The sequence below is a fragment of the Podarcis gaigeae genome (assembly GCF_964106915.1).
Source record: "Podarcis gaigeae genome assembly, chromosome: 6".
Taxonomy (NCBI): domain Eukaryota; kingdom Metazoa; phylum Chordata; class Lepidosauria; order Squamata; family Lacertidae; genus Podarcis; species Podarcis gaigeae.
Window position 1 is genome coordinate 61,523,684 of NC_139682.1, and position 23,013 is coordinate 61,546,696.

The 23,013-nt window shown below is 39.9% G+C and overlaps 1 protein-coding gene across 1 annotated transcript in view; it reads left to right on the forward strand.

Moving 5' to 3' along the window:
- Positions 1 to 23,013, forward strand: part of CACHD1 (cache domain containing 1) — a 122,750-nt gene that overhangs the window by 34,712 nt on the left and 65,025 nt on the right. The window contains exon 2 of the mRNA XM_083742844.1: positions 9,473 to 9,535. Within this exon, the coding sequence (XP_083598970.1) occupies positions 9,473 to 9,535 (63 nt within the window). The remainder of the gene's footprint in view (positions 1 to 9,472; positions 9,536 to 23,013) is intronic.

The following is a 23,013-nucleotide window of genomic DNA, read 5'->3' on the forward strand; positions in this document are numbered from 1 at the left end:
ACCTTGTGCCTAGGCTGCTTCTTGGGCCGTATACATCTATATAAGCAGCCTATAAGGTACTCCTTGTTAGCTTGGGTTATTGCAAAACAGATAGTGCTGAAGTTTAAAAGTGTATAACTTTGAATCCAAAGTTAGCATTCATTTGTTCATTTTGTGAATTCTTTATATTTTAACCTTTGATTTTCATCAATGTTTTGCTTATATTTTCTTTTCTTAGCATGCCACCTTTAGCAATGTTCACTTAAATATAGAATGAATGTTCTTTGTCGTCCTTCAGTAACTTATTTTCAGGGTGATTCACTTTTATTTATGTAAACAATGACAACACAAGAACTTTAATGTACTCATGCACTACACTCCCAGCATGTGAAAACTATATATTTCCAGCTTTGCCTGTACTGAACAGATTTATAGTGCATACGGCATTGCATGTATTGGACCTTTTTTTTCTTGTGGAGTATGAAATTACACAGGCTTATCCCATGCCATTAGAGCTGTGAGTGTGCTGCCTGTCTTGTGATTGATAGATCTGTAAAATAGAGAAACACAGCGCCAAGAATGAAACGAAACTCTCTCGACATGAACATAATCCTTCTGAGGCCAACATTCCTCTTAGATTCTGATAGGGTTTTCCTGTTTTCTGTCTTTTAATAAATATCCATGAAGAACAAAACAGAAGTCCCCAATTGTATTAGAATGGTTTCTCATATGACGAAGCAGCTACTCCTGGCTCATATTTTGGGAACAGAGGGGGAAAAAGTGAGTTAACTGGCAAGTCAACTTACTCAGCTAGTGCAAAGCAACTTACTCAGCTAGTGCAAAGCAAGACATTGGTGACCAGGAGTTACAGCTTCGTGATGGTGGAGATGAGATACTTCAATTTTATACCTGTGTTGGTTTCTGCAAACAATTGTACAGGTGATGGCACCTGCATTTTGCAGCTGTTCCATGTATGTGACCCCACAGCAATTGCTAGTACTGTATGTAACTGAGTCTCTTCCTTCCTTGGTTTGCCTCAGTAGCAACAGCCTTTCAGGTGGCTGAGCAGCATAGGTAGCCTCCCTTTGTGCTTATTATTAGTTCCATAACTACTAGAAACAAACACATTACCGTATTGGCCCGAATACAAGCCTCACCTGAATTTAAGCATCACCTTTAAGATTTGGTGCCTTGGGGGAGGCTTGGGGGCCATGGACGTGACGGGCGCCGTTGCCCTGTGCTCCTGACGGCCAATATATTCAGGCCAATATGGTAATTAAAGACAGAGCCACATGATGGGAAGCCTCACTTCCATTGGTGGCTGCTGCTTGCCTTCTTAATTTACCCAAAATGCCCCAGCCTATAGATCTATGAAACGTCAACTGGGCACTGGGACTGGGCCTGACAAAAGAGAAAAGAACAAAACTTGGCTTTAGATTGTGATCTAGGAGGAGAGAGCTTAACCAAGTCTGAGCTTGGGCAATATGCTAAGCTTAGCTGCCACTCTACATTGACCTGAAAGTACTAGGGAGGATCAACACGGCTGCACTCTCCTCCTGGGCACCCAACGTGCTAATGACAAGCCATGATTTGACTTAACACTACATGGGAACCTGCCCATTGCATTCTACTTAGAATATTTATATGTATTTGTTAATTTGTACTTTGTGCTAATTTGTTATACAGTCATACCTCTTGTTACGTTTGCTTCAGATTAAGTCTTTTCGGGTTGCATCCCACGGCGACCCAGAAGTACTGGAAAGGGTTACTTCCAGGTTTCGCCGCTCGTGCATGCGCAGACGTGCAAAATGACGTTACGCATATGCACAGAAGTGGCGAATCGCGAGCCATGCGTGCGCAGACGCGGGTTGCATTCCTTTCAGGTTGTGAACGGGGCTCCAGAACGGATCCTGTTCGCAACCAGAGGTACCACTGTAAATTTCAGAATTGCTTTTGTACTGGAAATGCTCTTCTATCTTTTACAATTGGACACTGTACCATTTGATAATGGCATTTTTGGACTCTTGAGTGTGGCTCTCCCCTTCTTCCCCCCACCCCATTATGTCATTCTGTTCTTGACCTCTATTGAGAATATAGGAATCCACTGGATAATTATCTACTATTATTGTAGATTACAGTAAATATATTTCCCTTGTCCCCTACTCCCAGGCTCAAGATGAAGAAAATTAATAGTGTATGGAGGTTTATTTCCACCATCTGCTTTATATTCTGAGGTTGCATAACATCAATTTTAGTTTTCTGTAAGATTGCCATGCGCATTGTCATGAGTATAACGTTAGTCAAATTACATAGACTAAATGCTGAATCGTTTTAACATGTGGAACTAATTTTTTTCCTTCCCCCCTCCCCTTCTTTGGCTTCAAAAAAAGGATCTTGATGACATTTTTGGTAGTTTTCCAGCTCTTCTTTACTCAAGGTAAATAGGGGTTTCGAAGAGGTTATGTCTAGAAATACAGTGTCCCAGTTGGGGCTTCAATCTTTTCCCCCTACGTTTTTAATGGTCTCAGTTTGGATGTCTTCAAGTAACTGAGCATAGCTTTGAGCAATTACACTATCCCATTGACGTCTATAAATAAAATAAAGCAGAGTGCAGAGAGCCTCTGCCAGCTCAGGTTCTTTCAGAAATAGAGCCTAGTGGAACAGCCTCTTACATTGGTATAACCTGCTGTGGTTTAATAATAATAATAACTTGCTATTCACCCTTTTGGGATGTTTGGGCAAGGGGTCTGATTGGCATAAGTTACTGCGAAAAGGAAGTGAAGGACTGATGTAATAAAGGTATTAAGAATTGGAGAAACTTTCCCTAAGTCTCCTTTCCGTCCATTTTGTTTTTGTTTTGTTTCTAAGATTCTCACCCAAATTCTAATTCCAGCTAAGAGTTTGAAAATCTGTTTAATGAAGATGCTAGGTTAAATATGCTGGCTTGTATGAGATACAGGTATATAGGCTTTCTTAAGCAGTGCTGCAGTGTGCCAGCCATGCTGCCTCTCCAGGATTCCTCTTCACCTAGTTAAGATGCTCCCTGTCTTTTGTCCTCCCTCCTCTGTTCCTTAGCAAACTCCGGCCCCCATCAAAAGACAGAAAGCAAGTCATACAGGTGGATGTGGAAATAAGGGTTCTAACTAGCACATTTATTTGCTCAGTGCTACCTGCCTCTTTTTTTTTTACAATCAACCAAAACTAAAACCAGTCAACAAAACAACAGTTTGATCAAATATAACAATTCAGAGCAGCAAAAGCAAGCATCAAAACTAATTGGACCAAAACCAAAGAGAATACAACAGTCTTCAGTTGGTGCCCAAGTTATATAGGTGCCAAGAAGGACCTCTCTAGGGAGCACGAGCCTTAATTACAGTACTGGCACAGAAAAGGACTTACGGTATCTCCACTTCCTGTATTCAAGGGATAAGGCAGAAAAGTGAATGGTATGAGTGGTCAGACTTTGCTCGTTTCAACTGTAATTGGGAGGGGAAGTGCTTTGCCCCGTATTGGGAAAATATTTTATTGTTTCTGCTGCAGGGCTAGCTGTGTGTATGTTTGTGTACTTTCTTTAGTTTTGTAAAATGTCATAGGAAAGGGTTGACTCCTCCCCACCCCCAGCTTTGCTGCTACAGTGCAAATTATAGCATCACTGGGGCTGCATTTAAGTAAAAATAAATAAATGTTAGATCTGATCACATGTAGTTTGGCCATGAGCCTAGTCAGGCTAGGAGCTGCTGTTCCTCTTTTCCTCCCATCCGCACGGATGGCGATCTAGAATCAGCACAGATGCATGGAGCAGTATGCATTCTCAGATTTATTTAGTTATAAAAATTGTATACAGCTTAATGTAATGAACATCTCCAAGTGGTTTACATAGAAGTAATTAAAGCAGAACCCCATTTAATAAAACTGAGCATTAAAAATTCATTACTTTTAAAATATTAAAAAGAGCCTACAATTAGAAAGTAGGAGTTGGTAAGAGTCTAGGCAAACTTGCATTGAGTTATTTTAAGATGACCACTTCATGACTCAGGGTCGGTATTCCAAAGACTGGGTGCCATCACTGAGAGAGCCCACTTTTGCTGTGTCCCCAAGGGACAGTCTGCTGGTTGTGAAATAACCAGTAGGTCATCCGTAAGAAGGGACGCAGGTGGCGCTGTGGGTTAAAGCCTCAGCACCTAGGACTTGCCAATCGAAAGGTCGGCGGTTCGAATCCCTGCGGCGGGGTGCGCTCCCGCTGCTCGGTCCCAGCGCCTGCCAACCTAGCAGTTCGAAAGCACCCCCGGGTGCAAGTAGATAAATAGGGACCGCTTACCAGCAGGAAGGTAAACGGCGTTTCCGTGTGCGGCTCTGGCTCGCCAGATGCAGCTTTGTCACGCTGGCCACGTGACCCGGAAGTGTCTCCGGACAGCGCTGGCCCCCGGCCTCTTAAGTGAGATGGGCGCACAACCCCAGAGTCTGTCAAGACTGGCCCGTACGGGCAGGGGTACCTTTACCTTTACCTTACATCCGTAAGAAAATCTTACAGCTGAGCTTGGTCTGTATCAGGGGATATAGTTCTGTTAGATGTCCTTGTCCCAAGTTGTTTCCAGCTTTAAATGTCAACAACAAACTAATTGACCATGTACTATGTTGCTAGGCTGATTTACATTTTGATAAAGCACATGGTACAGTTAGTTATAATATTAAGAGTTCACAATTTGCTGCTCATGGTGAGAACCTGGATGGGTTCAAGAGTGGCAGTGAAGGTGCTCAAAAGACAGAAGGAGAGTCTGTTAGCACAGAGTGGGGCCTTCTCTCTGATTGGGGGGGGGGGGGAGTGAGTGGGTTGCACCAAGTAAGAAATGGTGTGGGAACTGTTGATAGGACCATTTGGTTCTTCAGTGAATTGAATGTCCTGTTTTCTTCATCCATGTATTTTGTTAAATTGGAAATTCTAATTGTTGTAGTTTAGGTTTTTTTTGCTATATAATGGAGCTGTTTATTTGTTTGATGTTTATTGGACATACTTTGATGGATTTTGTAATTTCTGTTTATTGCTTTTCCCCTGTATATTATTATTTTACTTCATTGTTCCCCATTCTGGAATCGACAATATTCAATGAAGTACTTCAGATAAATTTATAAATAAACCCAGCAGTTTTGTATATGCCATTCATGTTTAAACACGAATCAATGATGGTAATTTGTCAGATATTCCACATACAGTATAGAAAAATTCACGTATGCCACATTTTCACAGTGTGTGATGCAAAGTGCATGCAGAACTGCACTGCATTATCCATATCAAAGGGCCCAACTACATATAACTCCAATCATGCTGCTTGCAATCGCACAATTTTTCCTTCATTTAATTACAGGAACCATGGGGAGAGAAGATAGAACATTTCAATGATCACAGTATTCATGTGCTGCTGTTAGGTAGCAAAAATTAAGATTTGAAGCAAACATTTTCATAGTGGAAGATTTTATACTTATTTTTTCGACTCAGACTCTCACTTGAAAACATAAGCTAAGTAACCAAACAAGCGATTATTGGTATTCTTTTTTCCTAACTATATTCATTATTTTTAATGCTTCTTCATAGATCTGTAAAAGCTCAGGTTAAGGGCTAGCTTCGTATTACGGGTAGAAACCTCAGTGTTAGCTAAGAGGCTATTTTTTTGTTTCCTTTGATGTCCCGATATTCAGCAATTTGTGAGTGGAAAAGAAAATGCAGTTCATTTTACATCAAAATGACACCTTTAATGTATTTTCTTCTGATGTTAAATTAGCTTCTCTAAATTGGGTGGGGTGGGAAAGGTTTGTTTGTAGTCTTAGAAACTGATCAGAGCTTTTAATAAAGGGGATAGAATGAGAGGAAGTTTCAGTGTTGGGCTTTTTCATAATAGTTGTATCTTGCCTTTTTAATCCTTTTAGGCTCACTGGGACTTGTAAACTCAGAAGATTTACTGCCGCCCTCTCCAGGGGTGGCCTTAGCATTAAGAGTTCAAATTTCTTAAATTCCTGAAGTCCCCAAGAGGGAAAGGAATAAGGGAAAGTGACAGTCATAAGCTCAGTGGAACAAAACGTAAGATTATTCCACAGTGTTTTCTGTGACCAAGGATATGTCTTCCCTGAATGATGGCTAGAGGAGTGCTGAGGATAGAATTTGACCTGCCAAACTGCTGCCTATATCTTTATTTGCTTAGATGCTACATCTAGTTCAGATAAGGTACTTGCATCCTTAGCTGTGAATCGCCTTTTTTGCTACAGCTCTGTGATATTTGGATGGAGGGTGGTACAGTGGTACCTCAGGTTAAGAACTTAATTCGTTCTGGAGATCCATTCTTAACCTGAAACTGTTCTTAACCTGAGGTACCACTTTAGCTAATGGGGCCTCGCCACCGCTGCTGTACAGTTTCTGTTCTCATCCTGAAGCAAAGTTATTAACCCAAGGTACTGTTTCTAGGTTAGCGGAGTCTGTAACCTGAAGTGTCTGTAACCTAAAGCATCTGTAACCCGAGGTACCACTGTATATAAATTAAATAAGCTAATAAACTAAAACTCTGTAAAGCACTGCACACAAAGTGTGGCGCTCAAAGAACTAAACCGGACAACAAAATTAATATGATGAAATGTTTTGAATCTGTTGTTGCTCGATGTAGTCAACAATACATTTTATCTTTTAGAATAAGATGCTTGGAAAGCAATTTAATCTTAACACATATGGCACACTTAGGATCAAATTACTGCTGTGCTTTGGCAGTGGGTTACACTCCCACCTTAGTTAAATGTACTGTACTTGGTTTGTTCCTTTTCCATTCCCCGCCCCAAAATGCTCTTTACCATTTGTCTTTGGTCCCATATTTCTTTAAAATAACTCATTGTCGGTATTGCCTATGACTGAAATGTATTTTTTAAGTAGTTGAGCTTAATCGTGATTTAAACCATTGATTTAATATGAGTTTCCCAATTTGTAACTCATTTATTTCCTGAACAGAATAGGGCATATTATACAGTTATGATAACCGTTAATACAGATTGGTCTGCAAGTAAATGAAGTTTTTGTGATACAAGAAGCATTATCTAAAACAAGGGTCAGCAACCTAAAGACCATAGGCCGGAAGCGGCGCTTGGAGGTCATTTGACTAGCCCATGAGCTGCCCCGAACTGAGCCACCCACTTGCGCATGCGCTGTGCTAAGCCAGCGTGGCGCGGGGACTTGCTTCCGCAGCGCCGTAAAACACATCTGCACACGTGCAGATGCTAGAATTTGGGGGCGCGTGCACTCATGCATGCGCACAATCTAGCCCACAGATGGATCTCTGCAGGACTGATCTGGCCCAGGCAAGATAAACCTTGCTAACTCCTGATCTAAAACCTCTGACCAGGAAGCACAGATGTATTTTTGTGCCACATAACTATAGCTGCTTAGAGTAGAGAGGAGGAGCCCATAGCCCTCCATTTGCTGCTGGACTCCAGCTTCCTTAACCACTGACAATTGGCAATGCTGTCTGGGGTTGATGTGAGTTGGAGTCCAAGGACATCGGGAGGACCACAGGTCCCCCACTCCTAGCTTGCCAGCTACAGAAGGAGGTGGGAGCATTGTAAAATGAAAGTAATTCAGATTGGGTTTGCATTCTCTTATCACTTATGTGAAGACAAGAGCCACACTCTTGGTTAAGCATGCTATATGGTAGCTCTTTGAATAACTGTGTTTCTACATGACATGAAAAATAAGTATTCATGCTATTTTGTTGGTAGTTTTGAATATTCATAATTTGGCAGAATAATAAATGGTACATATTGGTATTTAGTCACATGATATAGGAATATTAACAATATAAATTTATGAGCCTATAGAATAAAACAAAATTCTAAGTTTAGAAAGTGTAGAAAATAAATGGGGAAAATTATCATAACCTTTTTTCTGTGGAAGTAATCTTTTTTTCTTTTAAAATACATATGTATTATGCAAAGCAGTCGTGATGCAAATGTAGTTACTTTGCCTATACTTCTCTGCTGATAAGAATAATAAATTTCTGTTTTGGCTTTGTACACAACTCTTTGCTCATTTGACCAATCTCTGTATACAGATGTCTGCGGGGGGGGGGGGATGCTCCTTTGCACTCTAAACCATTTCCTCCAAACAGACTTCAAAGGGGCTCCTTGTAACTCCCAATTAGCTGATCAGCTGTTACAACAACCTCCTTTGGAGCTGGCAGTGTCAGCCAGCTGATTGGTGCAGTAAATGTGTCTTAAGAAGAGGTTGCTGTAACCATCAATCAGCAAATTGGCAGTTTTGGCAACCTCCCTTAAACATTTAAACTGCTTAAAGCCTATTTTGCCATTAAGTACAACAACAACAACAACAGGTGATTGACAGATAGGCATTCCTGCTCACCTGTCAATATTTGCCTGCAGCTTCAGTTCTCCACCATCAGCCCAAAAGTAGGAAAGATAGATGGTTCTCAGGAGATGTTTGGCTTGTTACATGCATCCACTGAGTCCAAGATCCCCCTTCCTATTGCTTTGGGAACAGCCCATCACCAATAGTGAGATGGTTACTGAAGGCCCTTGATGGCATTGGCTCAATGGAAGCTATGTACTGTCTCCTTTCTGCCCAAGCCAAGCCTTCTTAAGATCTTTGGGGGCAAGGATAGACTGAGCAGATGTCTGCCTCTGGGCTGGGAGCTAAGGCTGGATAGGCTTCCTCTCAATAACCCAGTAGAAGCCTTGATTATTGCTTTGTAGGTAAGGGTTATCCACTTCTAAAACCTCTTAGCTCCCTCACTGCTGCTGACCCAGATGTAGGAAAGATAAAGGAGAAGACCAGCAAGACATAGACTGGAGAATGCGAGCAAGAAGGGAGGGTGTGAGCGGAGCTGGTTTGTGTGCTGATGTGTGTGAGTAATACCGGTATATAAACAATTTAGTTTTGTCTCTCCGTAAGGAGCCTTCACTTTTTCTGTGCCGTTCCCTTCAACAACATGTGTGTATACAGTGGGAAAAGGGAGGTACAGAATGCTGCTGCTCCTTTTCCACCGCAGGAGTCCCAAAGCGAAGCCCGTTGAGTATAAGTGAAATCTAGACAGGCTCCTAATGAATTTAGAATGAGAATAAAAAAAAAACCTTTTTGAAAAAGCTGCATTGCATTAAATGTATGGTATATGTAAACAATTACTTTATTTGGGGAAAGCCATGTTTGAAATGTGAAGCATAGCTATTTTAAATTCATACCACTTGCACTCAATGTTAGGCACTCTGGATGCAATATCCTATATATTTCCACAAAACACAAACATCTGTTTAATTTAATTATGGAAGCGTATGTGTTTTTAATGAAACTGCTGTGGTTTTTCCATCTCTTATTACCATAATTCTTTTAATCCTTAAACTTCTCTTTTATATTACCTGTTCCGTATGTAGCTGCTTTTTTCACCTAAATATGCTCAGTCACTGATATTATACCGATGTGTCTAATCAATCTTTCTTAATTTTATTACAGCGGATATTCAACTCCTTTGTGTACACAGAAAAAATTTCAAATGGAGAAGGTGAAGTTCAGCAGGTAAGAATTCCTTTGCTGATCAGCATTATATGGCAGTAACACTATAGTAGTAATCAACCTAAAATTTTATATCTGCAGTAGCTGGTTTCTGTTGTACGTTTGCTTTCGTATATGTCTAAAGTTATGATCTTTGTATGTAAGTAGGAGTTGAAGTTTGATATATTTTGGCATTGGCAGATTTTAGCGCAGCTTACTATTTCATGAATTGCATGGTCCCCCCCCCTTAAAAAGAGATAATTGAGGTTTGACTGTCATTCTGCATCTCTCTCCCCCTTGATTCCTGTAGATGGCTGCATTCATACTAGACTAGGATTCTCTAGTAAAGTTTCTCTGAGTGGGGAAAACAGCATTCAAACCTCCTGAAGTGTAAATAAGACAAAACAAAACAAAGGCAGTTCATCTGGAAGCACTTTTGCTTGTCCTCTGCCCGCGGGGAGGAAAACAGATCAAAGGATGATGGAATGAGCTGGGCCATGTGGGCCCACAGAGAAGGACCATTTGGAAGCAAAAAGCCCGCAGAAGAAACAAAAAGAAGATGCAACTGCGTCAATTATCCCAGTGCTGATGATAAACACAAGGGGCGGGTTACATGGCCTTCTACACTGCACTGATTAGAGCTGGCAAGGAGGTCATTGGGCCCTCTGTTTTCTGAAATGCTTATAGAAAGCATTTAAACTCCCCTCGTCCCTGTATGTTCCAAAGCATGCTAGGGCTTGTTCTAGGGTGTGTACTCCTTTCATATAGCACTCCAGCTAGGCCTCTTGGGCTGAAGTGTCAACCTATGTGAACCACGTTTTCTCTAGAAAACTTGGATCTCACATGCAGCTGAACATTCTGGGGAAACTGTACTGATTGCAGACCAGCTGACATTCCAGTGTTTGTCTGCCACAATTGATCTTCTCACAGATGAACTCTGGCAAGCTTCTCTGCAACCCCAGAGTTCCTCAGATAGAGAGCCACTGGTTTAGTGGCTATTGGGAAAAGATTGGCGGTAGAAGAAGGCCCTTTCCTTCCTTTCCCCACGAGAAATCTCTCTTATCCATTAGTGTGAAGAGAAGAGAAGTGTTTTTAAAAGGGAAAATAGAGTTGATCGATCTTCCATTATTCTGTGGGGAAAGGAAAGATGCTGCCACTTAATTCTCATTTGTGTCTGGAATAGAGGCTAGAATCTTAATCTAAAACAAGCACCCTTTCTTTCTTATCAGGTTGATTTCCAAACTAACAAAAACAACATTTAAAAGTTTTACCTCATTTCTCATCCCATATTTTACTGGTAATGTAAATTTAGTGTTTCTTTATTTAGTATGGTTTTATCCTACCCAACTCCTTTCTTTAAGGAGTTCAGGGCTGTGTGCATGGTTCTTCCCCACCCTCATTTTATCCTTACCACAACCTTGCAGAGTAGGCTAGGCTCAGATAAAGTGAATGGCCCAAACAGCTTCATACCAAAGTAGAGATTTGTCTCTGGGTCTCCTTTGCCCTATCTGGATCCTCTAACCACGCCTCACTGGCTATGTAAATGTGGAATACGTGCCCCATTGTAATTGTTACTAAGGCACGATGAGACATATATTTGGCGGTGGGAGAAGTGGACAGTTGTCAGGCAAAACGCAATACCTTTTCCATCCCTTTCACTCCTTAAGCCAGTGTGTTTCCAAAATTTGTGTTCCCAGAATCCCTCGGACAGTGTACTGAGAAGTTTCCAAGCATGCCTTTCCTAATTACCATTAGGCAACCAGACTGCTTTCTCAAAACATAATAAATGAACATAAAAAAATGGAAATTGGCGGGGAAACACTTAAGTCTCCATGGTCATTGAATGAGACAAGAATGTTGTCATACGTCTTTAAAAAAACACCTCACAAAGTTTTGAAGGGAGAGTTGTATGAAGCAGCTGTGTTGGAATTCATTTGTAGATTTGACACTATCAGACTTGAGCTGAATAGAGACAAACTACTGCAGAAATTAATTGACTCTGGTTAGGTGTTTGCATCTCAGTATCTTTTGCTCTCTGGATTGGATTGCATTCACATTTGTGCTTTGCGTAGTAATAGGACTTATCTGTCTTGTGCATTGCTTGCATTCTGGACTCACTTTGCAGTGTGTATATTCATGTCAACTGAGGATAACCCCAAGTTTATAGAGGTGGGATTTGACCCCCAAGTTCATGACCCAAAAATGTCTTTTATCTTAATGGCACCAAAATTCTTTGTTGTTACATGCAGACTTAAAACAGAGTTTATTTAGTGATAGCCAATAAGTTCTAGTAGTACTGTCATAGGCCTGGAGAACAGAGTCTTCACAGTGCTCACCTGGGTGGACTTGCTAGGCCTCACCAGCTTCACATGTCATTTTGAGGCATTGCTTTCATATCAGGGTTCAAAATTAGCAGGCGCCAGGTGCATTTTGCACCTAAAGATTCTCCATTTGCGAGCACCTAAAAAGTCTGGGTACCAGTTTTTGAGCCCGGCTGACACACAAGAATTACTGAAATGTATGTGCTTTGAAGCCTTGAAGTAATTGTTAAGGATAGACAATATGGAGTTTAACAATAAAGGGTAGAGTGTTTTGAAAACTGGAGTATGGTACCAATACTTTTATTGTCAACATCAAATTAAACTTGTATGAACAAGTTTTTCTTCAGTGTATCTGAAGAAGTGTGCATGCACAATAAAAGTTCATACCAAGAACAAAAAGATAGGATTCCAGGTGGAAAAATCAAAGTTGGAAACGGAATTGTTAGAACCTAAGACTAAGGTACTTTCAAGAATGTATAACTTGCTGTTAAAATGGAATACACAAGATGAAACGGTCAAATCGGCTATGATAAAATGGGCACAGGACATTGGGTACAATATCATGTTTGCTGACTGGGAAAGGTTATGGACCACCGGTCTGAAATTCACGGCATGTAATGCCTTGAAAGAAAATATTATGAAAATGATATATAGGTGGTACATGACCCCAGTCAAGCTCGCAAAAATATACCATTTGTCTGATAATAAATGTTGGAAATGTAAAGAAACTGAAGGAACGTTCTTTCACCTCTGGTGGACCTGCCCTAGAGTTAAGGCTTTCTGGGAAATGATATATAATGAGTTGAAAAAGGTATTTAAGTATACCTTCCCTAAGAAACCAGAGGCCTTTCTTTTAGGCATCGTCAGCCAGAGGGTGTTAAAGAAGGACCGAACATTTTTTATGTATGCAACAACAGCAGCAAGGATACTTGTCGCCAAGCACTGGAAAACCCAAGATTTGCCCACACTAGAAGTATGGCAGATGCAACTGATAGACTATATGGAACTAGTAGAAATGACTGGCAGAATCCGAGACCTGGGAGAAGAGGTTGTGGAGGAGGACTGGAAGAAATTTAAGGACTATTTACAAAAATATTGTAAATTGTATGAGTGTTAAGAAAGATGTAAGATTATAAACAATATGGCACCATTAAGTTAGTTGAAAGGAATATGAAGATAAGTGAAAATATAAGAAAAGATAAATTTTGGATAAATATTATGTCAAAATTAAGCTTTTAAGGTTTGGGTAAAAATATCTAAAATTAGGGACACAATATTGGATAATTATAAAATAAGAATTGAAACAAGGTGATAAATTGCTGGGTAAAGTTTGATAAACTTGGAACGCAGGAACGAGAGATGCGAGGAAGTCCAAAGAAGCGAAGAAAATATGGCTATTGTAAAGTTATATGTTATTTTGTGTTTTTTTTTCTATTGTATTAAGAAAATCTTTAATAAATATCTTATATAAAAAAAAAAGTTCATACCAAGAACAAACTTAGTTGGTCTCTAAGGTGCTACTGGACAATTTTTTATATATTTGTATTGACAATTTCTGCTAAAAATATGATATTAACAATGTGTCACTTAACGTTAATTGTGTATTAATTCATGCTTAACAAAAGACATTCTGTTTTGGCGCTCACAACCCAGGTCCCAAAAGCCATTTGGCTCCTAGCTTTTCTAACCTAGCTTCTAAAACTGCTTCATATGTACGTGTACCTGAAAGTCATTGAGGCTTACTTCTGAATAGACATGTATAGAATTGTGCTTTAAATGGAATAAACACACGTGTCTGTCCCCAAGTTCCTGGGAGGAAAAGTATTTTCAGTTATCAAATGGGTGATTTTGGCTGGCTGGCAGTGTAAGTAGTCATGGCTGGAGACTTATTGAGTAATGCTTGCTGCTTATACCAGCCTTGTAAAAATCAGTTGTCTGACCAAATTTTAGAAACTGAAATAAGATACTGTCAGGGAGAGTTGACGTGACAATGATGATGATGATACAGTAATTGCAAGTACCCTCTCAGTTGCTTGGTTATAAAAACAGCTACCACCAATTTTTTATCTCCAGTGAGCTTCTTGTTCTCCTAGAGTCATAGAATTGGAAGGGGCCTCAAAGGTCTCCTGGTGCAACCTTCTGGCACTGCAGCAAGTCCTCTACAATGCCATCTCTAATTGGTGGCTATCTAGTCTCTGCTTAAACCTCTCATGCATCCTTCTCAAGGCAGGCCTGTTTGAATGCTGTTCCGCTCATAGCATCTGGATGCTCCTCCTGTTGTGTTTAGTCTAGATCCCCTTCCTTGTTATTTGAACCCATCTCAGCATACTTAGTGTCAGAGGAAGCAGTTGATAATACCAGGTCATATGAACTGGCTATAAATGAGTGTTCACATATTCATTTTAATTAACAGGTTTATCACCTTGGCTTCCATTGCTGGCTAAGTGGCAGTGAGCTATGATAACTGATAACATGATAATTGATAATAGTGTCACGAAGAGTATCAAGATAATTGGTATACCCTTCAAGGAGTACACTGCTATCAGCCAAGTGCTGTGTATTACATTACCATTAGTCATGCTTAGGCTCATGTTGACATTGTTCAGTAGTTCTCCGAGTTCAGTAGTTCTCTAGTTAACCATTACTGTTCAGGGCAATATTCAATGTGAAGATTGGCTTTTGGAAGATACAGCTTAGAAATACTGGGCAACAATTTCGAGCTCCAATATATATTTGACAAAAAAATCAAGAAAAACATTGATAGATTAGTGTGGTGCTGTGGGTAAAATATTTTTAGTGACTACAAGCTTGCTCCTTTTTAAAAAAAAAAAAAAACACAGATCCAAAACTGCTCTGTGGTAAAGTTCCTTTGTGGAAATACCAGAGAAGGTATCATTTATTTTCTGCTTTCTGCACACTTGATTTTTTACATTTCTCAGTGAGCCTTTGGCAAACATACAAATTCTTTATACACCCATTTTTTTGCAATAGGAACCCATTTTTTTGGGTATGACAGTGTTTTAATCACATGTGCTAGGCATTCCTGTGGTCCCGCTAAGATGGCAACCACTATGTGGAATTTATACCAGTGTAACTAGCTGGTACCCTTTGTTGCTCAATCTAAAAACACAATAGCTACAGGGAGGGAGATAGATGTAGTATAACAACTGTGAAGACGATTTGAAAAGATCCCTAGCAATTCTGTCATCACCCATCAATTACACATCACTCCCAATAACGCCCATGGGTTACCCATGTTTTGTGATGGCACATACACTTCTCTTATGCACAAGCACAGCATCAATACCTTTTACAGAACAGGTGATGTCTCCTATAGCTACAAGGTCTCTCTGAGGCTGTGCTCAGCTTGAACCCCTGTGAGTAGGTTTCCCCTCTGCTGCATTTCCAAGTTTATATCTCCCACTGCTGTTCACATTCACCTGATTTCTTTCCCCAGTGTTGCAGAAGGTTTTATCTGTGCACTTGCTGTCTTCTGTGTATGCTCTAAAGCCCCCTGATCTGTTCACCACAATGGAATGACTGCTTCCATTATCAAATCATGTGGAACCTGGTGTGAGTGCATCAAAGATAAATATTTCTCTAAAAGCAATAGAATGCAGATAGATTGCAGTTAACGTTGTGCGAACCTGTCTTAAAAAATTGTGGTGGGAGCATGCTAGAGGCGCAGCAAAGAATGATGTGAAAACACCTTAAGGTAGGAGTCCAAATTCCCAGGAAGCCTAAGTTGTAGCCTGCAAACAACCACTATTTTCCCAGAGAGAATACCAGGGCCACACAAGGAAAGGTTTAACAATCCCGGCAAGCTACACGGAGGTAGTTGGAATATTCTGCACAGAAAACCCATAGCTGACACTTGGAGGAATGTTTGAGGCCTGCACATCTTAATATGAAAAGCAAATGGAAAACAGTTAGCTGTCATTTGGTGTGGATTGCCTTCCGTGATTCACTTATCTTAGATACATTGAGCTGCTTTGTCAGTGGTATGTTCTTAAACCAGCCTGCTCTGGCAGGAACTGTTTGGAGTTGTAGCCCAGGACATCTGGAGGCCTCCATGTTTAGGGAGGCTAGCATAAACTAGCATGATAGCAATTGTCATTCCATTTGAGTACTCTGTCCTTGAAAAGTGACTAATGCTGGGCACTTCAAAGGATGTATTTAGGTAAGATGTTTACAAACTATGCTTCTGGGAAAGAGATGAATTCCCTAATCCCAAGCTATTATGTTTGGTTTCACCCTTTTGAGTAGATAGTCTATGAATTCAAGTTTATTGATCAAGTAGTCAGTTGACAAAGAGAATGGACAATAGGTCTATTCTGTTACTTAAAAGCGGTATCCAGTGTGTGTTATTTCAGATTGAATTGTAACATTCCACATAACTAGTAGCCAGAATCTGACTGTGGAAATACATCATAGGATGCTCCATTGATTCTTATGAGAGATCATTTTCTTTACCCTGGCTCTGAATGGCACAACATTTAGCTGTGGTTGCAGGTGAGAAGGAGGTTTGAAGGGTATAGGATTCAGTCCTCCTCCAACCTGTCCACTCCTCCAGTCTGTAGCTTTATGCCCGCAGAATGGCACTGGTGAAGCAGATATACTGGCATACTGCTCACATACCACAGTAGTGCTGATGTGACTTAGTTTCTACCAGTTTTATTTGGTTCTGCTAGTATAGCAGAGTTTCTGCCATATCTTATAAGGCAGACAATAGGCAGACAGTTCTAAAGCATAGGTGGCTCCTCAAGTATGTGAATGAACAGTATATGACACTTGTAGAAGTGCATATTCCACAGATCAAAGTGGTCAAGCAGGCATGTATTAGACAAGGTGACCCTTCAAATAAACTCTTCCAAGTCGTTTAGGGCTTTACACGTTAATAGTAAAACTTTGAACTCGGCCAAGTAGCAAAATGGCTGCCAATGCAGAACTTTGACCAGAGATGCAATATGTGATAGGATCTCACTCCTACCCATGCAGAATGGTGCAGCATCATTGTGTAATTCAGTTTCTGGACCAACCACAGTGGAAGTTCACATAGAGTGTGTTGAGTAATCTAACTTTGAAGTTACCAATGCCTGGACGACTGTGATCAAGCTATCCCAGAAGCAGTCACAGTTGATGTACTAGCCTAAGCTGGTAAAAGGCTGTCCAATCCCCAAGGCCACCTGGGTCTTCAGTGACAAAGTTGGTTTCAAGAGCACTCCCAGACTGCAAATTTGCTTCTTCACATCTGATTTCTGACACTAGGACTGTACAAGTCAAGGTTATTACTAGTAGTTATAATTTATGGTAAAGTCAGTAGTCCTCCTGGAGCCAGGTGATGTTTCAAAAACAAAACAAACTCTGTATTTGAATGTACGTCCTATGGAGACAAAATTCTATTGCCATAAAGAATGGCCCCAGGATTGCTGCCGATTTTGGTACAGTGACAAAATGTCACAGAATATACATTCTAGGAATTTAATATTTAATTGAAGGACATTTTAAAAAAGACCTATAATAAATACGGTAAAATATGCTATGTGCATGAAAATAAACATTTAAATATCCTGAGATACTTTTACCACTGTACATCCCAGATCACATAATGTAGCCAAGACAACCTTCGTGTTGAAAACTTTGTGTGAATTTGAGAGCTAAAAGGATTATTGTCAAAGTAACTGTAAAATCTAGGCCTTTTGAAACCATCTTGATTCTTTCAGAGACAGTCTCATCGGCTTTATTTGAAGGATAATGCCTTTCACTGCCATTTTCTGGGTGGTCTGCACACCACTTAAAATCATATGGGTTAAATTATACAATGGGTTTTAGAAGAAGGGGGTGGTGGTGGTAAGGTTTCTGGTAAAGCCTCCAATATATATTGCTTACACCACGGCCCTAGATGCATACATTAACTCTTAACAATATATAAATAAATGTCTAAACATTCTAAGTATTGTGATGAATACTTAGCTGTCAGAGAAGATAGATGAGGCCCCTATAGAGTATAACTACCATGGATAAAAGCTCAGGATTGAAAAGAGCAAGAGAGTAAGTGAGCACTTCTGTTTTAATAATAACTTGGCTCTTTAGTGCTAATGAATCATGAGTACTGGAGGTTTATGTGTAGGGTAATATATACAAATGGATCGTATTAAAACAAATGCAGACAAATTGTAAGCAAACCTAATCCTCCATCAGCCATTCCTCTTATTGTTCATTAACTTCTTAACTGACACTCTAAAAGCATTTATTGCCAGTTTGTCAGCCGAGAGATTGTTTCTGGTAGGTTACTGATTTCATAATCATGTTTTTATAATGTAGAAAACGTACCAATTTTCTGCAACCCAAACAAGTGAAAAAATACAACTGTGGCTTAAAGTTAAAAAAAATGATTACTATGTTAAATTTTAATACTGTTTACTAAAACCTTAGACTTTATTCTTTAAAATTCAGAGTTGTCTGTCATTTGGAAGGGTATTTCCATCGAAGTCCTTCCCCCTCTTTAATAGTAGGGAGCAAAGTCAGTATTGTGGGAGAGATTTAAGGAATAATGATGGGCTTACCCAGTAATAGAAAGATTCTCTGAGAAATCATGTTTCTGCTGCCTAGAGAATATAATACAAAGCTTGAGAGATGGGGAAAAGAGTATTATTGGCAACATATATAAAATAAGTAATTATGAAACATTTTGTTATGATATATGATATGATGAGGTGCGAAGGACTTGAAGTCAGGAAAGTTAATTCTGCTTTTCAAAATATACAGCAGCAGCAGAACTATGTAATTAATATCCACTCTCTGACAGCCTTCATGAAAATAACCTTGATTTATTCTACTCCAGCTAAGACTCTTTTCATATTACCGTATTTCCAGTTCCTCTCTGCTTCTGCATCAGACCTTGATATGCTAGGGATGTTTTCTTCTCTGACAGTATTCCCACTTGGCTTCTGGTGATTTCAACATTCATGTTGATAAACTCTCTGAAACAATGTAAGGGGTCTTAAAAATGGAACCCTAGGCTCTAATACTTTGCCTTTTGTACCACCAAGGCAGCATGTCTCCTGAAGGAATGACAGTCTGAATTGTGCTATCCAAATGTGGAGCATCGACAACATTACAAGCCTCTGGTTAGGACACTCAGGGAGATGCAGCTCCACCTTGTCCTATAAATCTTCAGTTCTGGAGACAGTTTTTCAATCTGTGTAGCATCTCGCAGCAAAAAGGCCCTGCTCACCACACTTATCCCACACTCTGCCTGTGGAATGCGACTGTTTACTTTCCTCAAGATGCGCTGCTTTCTTCTAACATTTGGCTCATAAGCTGTTGCCTCTGGAACTTCGCTTTTTCTTTTATTTTTTACTTGTCCTAGAGATTGCGCTGCTTGCTTCTAGCCCCATTACACTAATGGCTTTCTCACTCCTGACCTTTGGGGATCTGAACTTTTTACAACTTGCATTCCTGCTGCTCGGTGGACCCTGACATAGAGTTGTCTTCTGTCCCCAGCTGCTCCCTTTCACTTCCACTGTTGGAGTAAATACTCCTCTCGGTGGCATGAACATTGTCTTCCTCTTGCTTCCTCTAAGAATTGCTCCTCAAAGAATCTCTCACTGTTGCTCCGGAATTTATCCTGACAATCACCTTTTCCGTATCTCCATTATATCTTCTTTCCCCAAATCTATTGAGGTTCCTTGAGGTTTTCGCCTTGGTTGTCTTCTAGTCTCTCTTTACCCACAGCTTTGAGTGTCATCTATGTGCTGATCACTTTAATCACTTCCGGGGTGACTGTTTAAAGATTCTTAAGCCAATCTAGGATCTAGGTCAGCCTGCTGCCCTTTACACATTATCCACTATTGGGAGTTAGCTGGCATTGGTCTTGCTACTTGACAGGTGACTTTCAACCCAAAACTTATTTCTGCTGTTCCATATGGACTAGTAGCATGTCCCCCGCCTTTGAGCAAGGATTTGTGGAAGGCAAGAACTTCCTTTCAACTACAAAAAAGTCAACAAAGGATAGTTAAAGAAACCAAGATAGTTCAGGAAAAGAAGGCACATTATTGGCACATTAAAAAGAGACATTCTAATTAATTACTATTAAAAGGGAATCAAAGCTACTATCTTAAAGCATACAAGAGAATAGTGACTTCACATGTAATTATATAGAACAAAAACAACAGCAACAATGATTCAAGATGGCGGCACGGCAGGGAACTGCATAAAGAGACTCAGCGTTGCTCCTTCCACTTCCACTTCTGGGTCACAACGATGCATGAGTGCAGGGTAGCACATCAGTTGAACACATATAAATCGGTCATTGCCTGTAGTTTCAGATGGCCTTCGTTTGGTTTAAGCTGCAGAGGAAATAGTGTCTCTTTGGTGCAAAGTTCTTCTGTAGGACGTTGCTAAATGTGCAGCCCCATTAAAAAAACCCAACATACACAAGTTCATCTGTTTGCTGAAGATTTGCTAGGATATGCAGGGAGAGATAACTGAGAGGGGCAACCTCTTTGATACATATTTCAGAAGTAGCTCTTAGTAATTTTACATGCAGCAACTTGTATAAGTCTGCTTGTGAGAAGGGTCAGGAAGTGTCACTGTTGTATAAACAAGCCACCAGTGCAGGCTTAACTGTAGCTCTAAGGAAGGTGTTAGCATTGTATCATATGGAAAGAAACAGCTGATAGATAGCAGGCATTCCCATAGATCTCCTGTTTGTAATTCAACCTGTCATCAGATAGGGGATGAGGCTGCTTCCTAAATCCAACTATGAGTTAAGAGATGATATCAGATACAGCTTGGCAATGGAACATACAAAATAGTTTCTGGAGAGGATATAATAAAATTTCTGTGATTGTAGCAAACTCCCTAGTTTGAATTATACAGGACAATGGCTAGCAGTATCAAGCCACTTAGGAGGCTATGGGTGACAATAGAGGATATGTTCATTAGAGTTTTGTGAATGTCAAACCAGGACTATAGATTGGAAGGGTATGTTTGTCTCTTGTTGTGCTAAATTCTTTGCAGCTCTCCAAAGTCTGCTGTTTTAAATTAACAAATGAATTATTATTATTATTATTATTATTATTATTATTATTATTATTATTATTATTATTGGAATCATGCAGTTTTAACTCCTGCTACATCAAGTGTCATTATATAAGTGTTGGCTTAATTTATGCATGTTTTGAATACAGTTTTATAGCATACAAATTTTACAGCTGGCATCAATAAAGCATGCTCTGAAGCGTTTTTTAATTCTCAACCAGTGAGGAGGCAAGGAGTGGGGTGGAGGAGAGAACATCAGAGAGAGTTTAGCATTAAAAGGAGCTTTTAAAGCTCAAGGGGTATATGCAAATGAGTAAGCTGTCTCTGAGGAAATGGAGAGATTCACTGATGTTATGAAGAAATATTGTCAATAGGACCAGCAGCATTTGATGTGCTTTTTACACATGGGTATAAATATGCAAACAGGTGTTATCCATGTATGCTTAGTAACCAAACTCTGGCTCCCAGATCCCATTGTTAGTGCAAGGGATAGCAGCCATCTTGGCAGGAATGTGCCATGACTTAATATTTTGGGAGCAGGAAGGGGAAGGGGAAGAATAGAGGAGAGAGTAGGAATGGGAAAGCACTTTTTTTTGTTAGGCGATATCAAAAGATGGCCACCCCTCTGCTAATCCCTCGTGCCCATTTTAAGGGGTACACAATGAGTTCAGCGCTCTGAATGCAGTGTTGCACCTGTCATATGCTGTATCTTCTGCTTGAATCATATAAACTAGAGTAATGTGTTGCGGTGGGCTATTAAGTTTATTGTTTGGTTTATTCTAATAAAGGCCGCATGATTTGTATTGTCAGGAGGGCTAATGGATTTATCTGGCATGTATGCCAAGTTGGTGCTATCAGCCAGATCTACTAATATATATGACAATTTTCCTACTGAGAAAAACTGATTCTGCAGCTTCGGTATTTTCCAATAAAATGTGGAGGATGGAATACTTTATATTTCATAGTGTAAAGGGGAAAAACTCACCCAAAAGCAATTGGTTTGTGGAGGGGGAAACAGAGAAACCTCCTTAGCATTACCTCCTCACTGACAATTGAGACCAATTTAATGGTGTTAGACTCATAGCTTAGTTGGGACTATTAGCAGTCCTCTGGTGTGTTAGTAATAAATCATTCTACAATGCCAGTTAGGTATAATTCTACAAGTCATTTCATTTGAACAACATTCTGTTAAAAACTATGTTCCTTGGAGACCTGTAATTGAGCTGTGGTATTTGATGAAAACAATTGAGGCAAAGTCACTTCTCTTATCAGTGTAGGCCTCATTATTCATGTAAGGAAGTAAATCATGATGAAATGACCTGTTATTAATAGTTAGGAAGGACATTTGTCAGTCTCGGAGACTAATGAACAGGCCAATTATGTATTTCAGGAATCCATACACAAATTGAGTTGTGTTTTCAGGTTGTTCCTTTAGGTGGAATATGGTGTGTGTAAGTAAGGGGTGATTGAGGGTGTTGAAAGGCAGCCAGTTAGACATTACTAATTTAAGAACTTTATCTGCCTCCGAAGGCAAGAATGCATTAAAATATGATATTGAACATTTTGCTGTGAGCTGCAAATTGTTAAAAGATTATTCTCTTTCTTGATTTAGCCTGCAAGCTGGAGGTAGCTTCTTGAAAGAATTATGAAGAAAACTTGAAATATGCTCTCTCTCACATACACATGTATACACAAATATAGATATATAATTATACACACACACACAACCACGCACACACAATATCTTGGGATTTCTGTTTCTGATTCCTTTTTTTAACAGGTTGCTTACAGATGTGGCTCCATGTAAAACAGGATGTGTAAAAGGAAGCCAGTTAAAGAAGAGGCACATCCTGTTTTAGGGGTAAAGAGCTACTGTTTCCGTTTTGGCACAACAGCAGCTATTCCACTTATGCAGATGATGCTACTCTATGTGTCCCCTTACTGCAAATTAGCATAGGGGAATAGTGCTCTGGTTCATAGCACTGATTGCCGAGAAAAACACTACCTGGAGCATAAGCTGAGTGTCAAGCATGATAATAGAATTGTATTCAGTGTATTGCAAAACTACATTTACATATGGGTTTTCAATATGTATAGTAAAGACATATTGAGAACATTTATACACACATCTGGTTT